This window comes from Heterodontus francisci, unplaced genomic scaffold, assembly GCF_036365525.1.
Source record: "Heterodontus francisci isolate sHetFra1 unplaced genomic scaffold, sHetFra1.hap1 HAP1_SCAFFOLD_545, whole genome shotgun sequence".
NCBI classification, from domain to species: domain Eukaryota; kingdom Metazoa; phylum Chordata; class Chondrichthyes; order Heterodontiformes; family Heterodontidae; genus Heterodontus; species Heterodontus francisci.
The window spans coordinates 351675-362144 of record NW_027141258.1 but is presented as its reverse complement, the minus strand read 5'-3'; the positions used below and the strand labels follow the sequence as shown (position 1 = coordinate 362144).

The 10470-nt window shown below is 39.3% G+C and overlaps 1 protein-coding gene across 1 annotated transcript in view; it reads left to right on the top strand.

The window, feature by feature from the left end:
• Positions 1-1120: 1120 nt before the first annotated feature.
• Positions 1121-10470, top strand: part of LOC137362548 (serine protease 33-like) — a 54624-nt gene continuing 45274 nt past the window's right edge. Inside the window, exon 1 of the mRNA XM_068026936.1 lies at positions 1121-1163. Coding sequence (XP_067883037.1) covers positions 1121-1163 — 43 coding nt within the window. The remainder of the gene's footprint in view (positions 1164-10470) is intronic.

Genomic DNA, 10470 nt, shown 5'->3' with positions numbered 1-10470 from the left:
CGTACAAATCTGCAAAGATTAATGGTCAGTCAGAAGATTGGACAGATTTTCAGAACCAGCAAAGAGCGACTGAAAACACAAGAAAGAGGGAGAAATTAAGAGTATGAGAGAAATCTCGATGATAATATAAAAAGAGAGAGTAAGAGTTTCTACAAGTATTTAAGTCGGGAAAGAGTAACGGCCTACTCCTGTTACTACGTTTCTAAAATTGAGGCATTCCCGGACCAGGAACCAGTATGAACATAAGAAATGGGAGCAGGAGTAGGCCATTTGGCCCGTCGAGCCTGTTCCGCCTCTCAATAAGATCATGGCTGAAATTCTACTTCAACTCCACTTCCCTGCTGTCCCCCCTCCCCCATTGATTCCCTTACTGCCCAACACTCTATCGATCGCAGTCTTAATATACTCAAGACTGAGTATCCACAGATCTCCGGGGGTGGAGAATTCCGAAGATTCCCAACCCTCCGAGTGAAGAGATTTCTCCTCATCTCAGTCTGAAATGGCCGAGCCCTTGTCCCTGAGACTGTGACCCCCCGTGTTCTAGACTCTCCAGCCGGGGGTGAACAACCTCTCCACATCTCCAGAGCTTTTGCCTTCTCCTCACTCGGCCGTGTGTCTTTGTGCCGATAAATGATAGCGTGAATTTGTTAAAGGCAGTTAATGTGGAGAGGCTGGAGAAGCTGGGGTTGTTCTCCTTAGAGCAGAGCAGGTTAAGAGGAAATTTAATCGAGGCGTTGTTCAAAATCTGGAATCGGGATCTGGTTGTGATCTGGAACACATTGCCTGAAAGAAAGTGCGGTGGAAGCAGATTCAATAGAAACTTTCCAAAGGGGAATCGGAGAAATACTTGAAGGGGAGAAATTTACAGGGTTATGGGGAAAGAGCGGGGGGTGGGGGGTAGTGGTGATGGACAGAATGGCCTCCTCCTGTCCTGTGTGATCCTTCGGGTTATTGGATTGTAACTGCTAATCTGGATTTTTACACCTCTTACCTGCTGCTCTCTTCTCCCCACCTCGCATTCCTCGCCCTCTACCACCAATTCCTCCGTCTACACACCCATGAGAACAAACGAGGTTGAGCGGAGTGTCAGGACTGAGAGGGAACACTGTGCATTGACGGTATGGACCCAGGGCATGGTTTGCTAGCGATCATCTTCCTGAGCGGTGAGTGTTTCATTTCCGACAATGCCGTGGTTGGGGGAGGGGAGGGGACAGTACGAGAAGTCTGGTGCTCTTCCTTTCAAATTGTTTTCCGGAAAGGTCTTGACATCTCTCCCAAAGTGTGGCGCCCACAACTTGACACATTAAACTGTATCTGCCCATTTCACCAGTCTGTCTGTGTTCTCCAGGATGCCAATTAATATTGTCCTAATGATTGTCCCGAAAAGTTTCCCCCCCTCACTGACGTCAGGCTGACTGGCCTGTTGTTGCCTGGTTTACCCCTCTTCCCTGAAATAAACAGGGCTGTAATATTTGCAATTCCACAGTCCTCTGGCAACATCCCCAGGTCAAAGGAGGATTGCAAGATTGTGGCCAGGAGCCTCCGCAATTTCCACGCTTCCTTCCCTCAGAAACCGAGGATACATCCCATCCGCTCCGGGTGACTTCCCTACTTTGAGGGCCGCCAATGTTTGAGGCACCTCCTCTTGGATCAATTTTCAGCCAAGTCAATAGCCCTGCGGACTCCTTCATTCCTGCGACTCTGGTCACATCCTCTTCTCACGTGATGACAATGCAAAATGCTCATTAGGTACCCGGCCCTGCCCTCTGCCTCCTCTTCAGTCCCTATTACCCTTCATTTGACCTCCCTTCACCCATTGATGTGATTGGAAAGGATGATTGAGTTCCGATTGATGTTACTGCAAACACAGTCCCATAGCCTCTCTTTGTTCCCCTTATTGCCTTTACGTACTTTCTATAGCCAACATGATTTTTTTCAATCATTCATGGGATATGGACATCGATAGCAGGGCCAACATTTACTACTGGGTGTACACTGCTGTATATATTACATAATAATACACTGTCTATTACAGGGTATAACGCTGTATATATTATATAATAACACACTGTCTATTACAGGGTATAACACTGTGTATATTATATAATAACACACTGTCTATTACAGGGTATAACGCTGTATATATTATATAATAACACACTGTCTGTTACTGGGTAAAACACTGCTGTATAAATTATATAATAACACACTGTCCATTACTGGGTATAACACTGTGTATATTATATAATAACACACTGTCTGTTAGTGGGTGAAACACAGCTGTATAAATTATATAATAACACACTGTCTATTACAGGGTATAACACTGTATATATTATATAATAACACACTGTCTGTTAGTGGGTGAAACACAGCTGTATAAATTATATAATAACACACTGTCTGTTACTGGGTAAAACACTGTATATATTATATAATAACACACTGTCTATTACTGGGTATAACACTGTGTATATTATATAATAACACACTGTCTGTTACTGGGTATAACGCTGTATATATTATATAATAACACACTGTCTATTACTGGGTATAACGCTGTATATATTATATAATAACACACTGTCTATTACTGGGTATAACGCTGTATATATTATAACACACTGTCCATTACTGGGTAAAACACTGTGTATATTATATAATAACACACTGTCTGTTACTGGGTATAACGCTGTATATATTATATAATAACACACTGTCTATTACTGGGTATAACGCTGTATATATTATATAATAACACACTGTCTATTACTGGGTATAACACTGTATATATTATATAATAACACACTGTCTATTACTGGGTATAACACTGTATATATTATATAATAACACACTGTCTATTACTGGGTATAACGCTGTATATATTATATAATAACACACTGTCTATTACTGGGTATAACGCTGTATATATTATATAATAACACACTGTCTATTACTGGGTATAACACTGTATATATTATATAATAACACACTGTCTATTACTGGGTATAACACTGTATATATTATATAATAACACACTGTCTATTACTGGGTATAACACTGTGTATATTATATAATAACACACTGTCTATTACTGGGTATAACGCTGTACATATTATATAATAACACACTGTCTATTACTGGATATAACACTGCTGTATATATTATATAATAACACACTGTCTATTACAGGGTATAACACTGTGTATATTATATAATAACACACTGTCTATTACTGGGTATAACACTGCTGGATATATTATATAATAACACACTGTCTATTACTGGGTATAATGCTGTATATATTATATAATAACACACTGTCTATTACTGGGTATAACACTGTGTATATTATATAATAACACACTGTCTATTACTGGGTATAACACTGTGTATATTATATAATAACACACTGTCTATTACTGGGTATAACACTGTGTATATTATATAATAACACTGTCTATTACAGGGTATAACGCTGTATATATTATATAATAACACACTGTCTATTACTGGATATAACACTGCTGTATATATTATATAATAACACACTGTCTATTACAGGGTATAACACTGCTGTATATATTATATAATAACACACTGTCTATTACAGGGTATAACGCTGTATATATTATATAATAACACACTGTCTATTACAGGGTATAACACTGCTGTATATATTATATAATAACACACTGTCTATTACTGGGTATAACACTGCTGTATATATTATATAATAACACACTGTCTATTACAGGGTATAACACTGCTGTATATATTATATAATAACACACTGTCTATTACAGGGTATAACGCTGTATATATTATATAATAACACACTGTCTATTACTGGGTATAACATTGCTGTATATATTATATAATAACACACTGTCTATTACAGGGTATAACGCTGTATATATTATATAATAACACACTGTGTATTACTGGGTATAACACTGTGTATATTATATAATAACACACTGTCCATTACTGGGTATAACACTGTATATATTATATAATAACACACTGTCCATTACTGGGTATAACACTGTGTATATTATATAATAACACACTGTCTATTACTGGGTATAACACTGTATATATTATATAATAACACACTGTCTATTACTGGGTATAACGCTGTATATATTATATAATAACACACTGTCTATGACTGGGTATAACACTGTATATATTATATAATAACACACTGTCTATTACTGGGTATAACACTGTATATATTATATAATAAAACACTGCCTGTTACAGGGTATAACGCTGTATATAATACATAATAACACACTGTCTATTACTGGGTATAACACTGCTGTATATATTATATAATAACACACTGTCTATTACAGGGTATAACGCTGTATATATTATATAATAACACACTGTCTATTACTGGGTATAACACTGTGTATATTATATAATAACACACTGTCCATTACTGGGTATAACGCTGTATATATTATATAATAACACACTGTCTATTACTGGGTATAACGCTGTATATATTATATAATAACACACTGTCTATTACTGGGTATAACGCTGTATATATTATATAATAACACACTGTCTATTACTGGGTATATCGCTGTATATATTATATAATAACACACTGTCCATTACTGGGTATAACACTGTGTATATTATATAATAACACACTGTCCATTACTGGGTATAACGCTGTATATATTATATAATAACACACTGTCTATTACTGGGTATAACGCTGTATATATTATATAATGACACACTGTCTATTACTGGGTATAACGCTGTATATATTATATAATAACACACTGTCTATTACTGGGTATAACACAGTATATATTATATAATAACACACTGTCTATTACTGGATATAACACTGTGTATATTATATAATGACACACTGTCTATTACTGGGTATAACGCTGTATATATTATATAATAACACACTGTCTATTACTGGGTATAACACTGTATATATTATATAATAACACACTGTCTATTACTGGATATAACACTGTGTATATTATAGTATACCACACAGTCTATTACTGGGTATAACACTGTGTATATTATATAATAACACTGTCTATTACTGGGTATAACACTGTATATATTATATAATAACACACTGTCTATTACTGGGTATAACACTGCTGTATATATTATATAATAACACACTATCTATTACTGGGTATAACACTGTATATATTATATAATAACACACTGTCTATTACTGGGTATAACACTGTATATATTATATAATAACACAGTGTCTATTACTGGGTAAAACACTGTGTATATTATATAATAACACACTGTATATTACTGGGTATAACACTGTGTATATTATATAATAACACACTGTCTATTACTGGGTATAACGCTGTATATATTATATAATAACACACTGTCGATGACTGGGTATAACGCTGTATATATTATATAATAACACACTGTCCATTACTGGGTATAACACTGTGTATATTATATAATAACACACTGTCCATTACTGGGTATAACGCTGTACATATTATATAATAACACTGTCTATTACTGGGTATAACACTGTATATATTATATAATAACACACTGTCTATTACTGGGTATAACGCTGTATATATTATATAATAACACACTGTCTATTACTGGGTATAACGCTGTATATATTTTATAATAACACACTGTCTATTACTGGGTATAACGCTGTATATATTATATAATAACACACTGTCTATTACTGGGTACAACACTGTATATATTATATAATAACACACTGTCCATTACTGGGTATAACGCTGTATATATTATATAATAACACACTGTCTATTACTGGGTTTAACACTGTATATATTATATAATAACACACTGTCCATTACTGGGTATAACACTGCTGTATATATTATATAATAACACACTGTCTATTACTGGGTATAACACTGTATATATTATATAATAACACACTGTCTATTACTGGGTAAAACACTGTGTATATTATATTATAACACACAGTCCATTACTGGGTATAACACTGTGTATATTATATAATAACACACTGTCTATTACTGGGTAAAACACTGCTGTATAAATTATATAATAACACACTGTCTATTACAGGGTATAACGCTGTATATATTATATAATAACACACTGTCTATTACTGGGTATAACGCTGTATATATTATATAATAACACAGTGTCCATTACTGGGTAAAACACTGTGTATATTATATAATAACACACTGTCTGTTACTGGGTATAACGCTGTACATATTATATAATAACACACTGTCTGTTACTGGGTATAACACTGTACATATTATATAATAACACACTGTCTTTTACTGGGTATAACACTGTGTATATTATATAATAACACACTGTCTATTACTGGGTATAACACTGAATATATTATATAATAACACACTGTCTATTACTGGGTATAACACTGTATATATTACATAATAACACACTGTCTATTACTGGGTATAACGCTGTATATATTATATAATAACACACTGTCTATTACTGGATATAACGCTGTATATATTATATAATAACACACTGTCTATTACTGGGTATAACGCTGTATATATTATATAATAACACACTGTCCATTACTGGGTATAACACTGTGTATATTATATAATAACACACTATCCATTACTGGGTATAACGCTGTATATATTATATAATAACACACTGTCTATTACTGGGTATAACACTGTATATATTATATAATAACACACTGTCTATTACTGGGTATAACGCTGTATATATTATATAATAACACACTGTCTATTACTGGGTATAACGCTGTATATATTATATAATAACACACTGTCTATTACTGGGTATAACACTGTATATATTATATAATAACACACTGTCTATTACTGGGTATAACACTGTATATATTATATAATAAAACACTGCCTATTACAGGATATAACGCTGTATATAATATATAATAACACACTGTCTATTACTGGGTATAACACTGCTGTATATATGATATAATAACACACTGTCTATTACAGGGTATAACGCTGTATATATTATATAATAACACACTGTCTATTACTGGGTATAACACTGTGTATATTATATAATAACACACTGTCCATTACTGGGTATAACACTGTATATATTATATAATAACACACTGTCCATTACCGGGTGTAACGCTGTATATATTATATAATAACACACTGTCTATTACTGGGTATAACACTGTGTATATTATATAATAACACACTGTCCATTACTGGGTATAACGCTGTATATATTATATAACCCCACTGCCTTGTGGGCGTCTCGGGAGAGACCAAGGCTAAGGGAGTAAACCCTAACAGAAAATCTGGAGCGGAACCCCGTAGGCGGTCATGTGTCACCTTTGGCATGTTTCCGGCAGTTCCTGCAGCCATACTGGTGCCAAACGTCGTGTCCTGCACTCCTTTGGACCCCACCAGAAAGGCCGAGAGGGGGGTTTTGACGACTGGGCAACTCTCAACCTCCATAAATTTGCCCAGGCATGCGCCATGGAGAGGTCACTCCATAGTTGCCTCACAGCGACTGAAACAACACGGAAGGCAGCAGTTACGGGTTATAAGTCCAGATAAATTGGCGTAGAAACTGGGCGCCACGGGTTGCCTTTGTCGGTGGGAGAGGTCATTGCACCTCACTGGACAGCTACCGCCCGCCTCAAACCGGGCAGCCCCCGGTCAATAAGGTTCTGTCCCGCCACAGTCTGCCTGCTTCAATGGGTGCTTGGAGCTCAGGGTCATTGCCCGAAAGGTGGACTGATACACCGCACCAAACAACATGAAAAAAGGAAAGAAGGTACCAGCCCTTCGCTTTGCAAGCTGGAACGTCAGAACTATGTGTCCTGGCCTGTCGGAAGACCTTACACAAATCAACGATTCTCGGAAGACCGCCATCATTAACAACGAGCTCAGTAGACTCAATGTGGACATTGCAGCACTTCAGGAGACTCGCCTCCCCGCGAGTGGCTCTCTAGCAGAGCAAGACTACACCTTCTTCTGGCAGGGCAGGGATCCTGAAGAACCAAGACAGCATGGAGTGGGCTTCGCCATCAGAAACTCCTTGCTCAGCATGATAGAGCCTCCCTCAAATGGCTCGGAACGCATACTGTCCATCCGACTGCTCACCACCTCTGGTCCAGTACACCTACTCAGCATCTATGCTCCAACACTCTGTTCCGCACCTGAAGCTAAAGACCAGTTCTATGAACAACTCCATAACATCATTAGCAGCATCCCCAACACCGAACACCTATTCCTGCTGGGGGACTTTAATGCCAGGGTTGGGGCCGACCATGACTCATGGCCCTCCTGCCTTGGGCGCTATGGCGTTGGAAGGATGAATGAGAACGGGCAGAGACTGCTTGAGTTGTGTACCTATCATAACCTCTGCATCACCAACTCGTTCTTTCACACTAAACCCTGTCACCAGGTTTCATGGAGGCACCCAAGATCACGTCGTTGGCACCAGCTAGACCTCATTGTCACAAGGCGAGCCGCCTTAAACAGTGTTCAAATCACACGCAGCTTCCACAGTGCGGACTGCGACACCGACCACTCCCTGGTGTGCAGCAAGGTTAGACTCAGACCAAAGAAGTTGCATCATTCCAAGCAGAAGGGCCACCCGCGCATCAACACGAGCAGAATTTCTCACCCACAGCTGTTACAAAAATTTCTAAATTCACTTGTAACAGCCCTTCAAAACACTCCCACAGGGGATGCTGAGACCAAGTGGGCCCACATCAGAGACGCCATCTATGAGTCAGCTTTGACCACCTACGGCAAAAGTGCGAAGAGAAATGCAGACTGGTTTCAATCTCATAATGAAGAGCTGGAACCTGTCATAGCCGCTAAGCGCATTGCACTTTTGAACTACAAGAAAGCCCCCAGCGATTTAACATCCGCAGCACTTAAAGCAGCCAGAAGTACTGCACAAAGAACAGCTAGGCGTTGCGCAAACGACTACTGGCAACACCTATGCAGTCATATTCAGCTGGCCTCAGACACCGGAAACATCAGAGGAATGTATGATGGCATGAAGAGAGCTCTTGGGCCAACCATCAAGAAGATCACCCCCCTCAAATCTAAATCGGGGGACATAATCACTGACCAACGCAAACAGATGGACCGCTGGGTTGAGCACTACCTAGAACTGTACTCCAGGGAGAATGCTGTCACTGAGACTGCCCTCAATGCAGCCCAGCCTCTACCAGTCATGGATGAGCTGGACGTACAGCCAACCAAATCGGAACTCAGTGATGCCATTGATTCTCTAGCCAGCGGAAAAGCCCCTGGGAAGGACAGCATTACCCCTGAAATAATCAAGAGTGCCAAGCCTGCTATACTCTCAGCACTACATGAACTGCTATGCCTGTGCTGGGACGAGGGAGCAGTACCCCAGGACATGCGCGATGCCAACATCATCACCCTCTATAAAAACAAAGGTGACCGCGGTGACTGCAACAACTACCGTGGAATCTCCCTGCTCAGCATAGTGGGGAAAGTCTTTGCTCGAGTCGCTCTGAACAGGCTCCAGAAGCTGGCCGAGCGCGTCTACCCTGAGGCACAGTGTGGCTTTCGTGCAGAGAGATCGACTATTGACATGCTGTTCTCCCTTCGTCAGATACAGGAGAAATGCCGTGAACAGCAGATGCCCCTCTACATTGCTTTCATTGATCTCACCAAAGCCTTTGACCTCGTCAGCAGACGTGGTCTCTTCAGACTACTAGAAAAGATCGGATGTCCACCAAAGCTACTAAGTATCATCACCTCATTCCATGACAATATGAAAGGCACAATTCAACATGGTGGCTCCTCATCAGAGCCCTTTCCTATCCTGAGTGGTGTGAAACAGGGCTGTGTTCTCGCACCCACACTTTTTGGGATTTTCTTCTCCATGCTGCTTTCACATGCGTTCAAATCCTCTGAAGAAGGAATTTTCCTCCACACAAGATCAGGGGGCAGGTTGTTCAACTTTGCCCGTCTAAGAGCGAAGTCCAAAGTACGGAAAGTCCTCATCAGAGAACTCCTCTTTGCTGACGATGCTGCTTTAACATCTCACACTGAAGAATGCCTGCAGAGTCTCATCGACAGGTTTGCGTCTGCCTGCAATGAATTTGGCCTAACCATCAGCCTCAAGAAAACGAACATCATGGGGCAGGATGTCAGAAATGCTCCATCCATCAATATTGGCGACCACGCTCTGGAAGTGGTTCAAGAGTTCACCTACCTAGGCTCAACTATCACCAGTAACCTGTCTCTAGATGCAGAAATCAACAAGCGCATGGGTAAGGCTTCCACTGCTATGTTCAGACTGGCCAAGAGAGTGTGGGAAAATGGCGCACTGACACGGAACACAAAAGTCCGAGTGTATCAGGCCTGTGTCCTCAATACCTTGCTCTACGGCAGCGAGGCCTGGACAACGTAT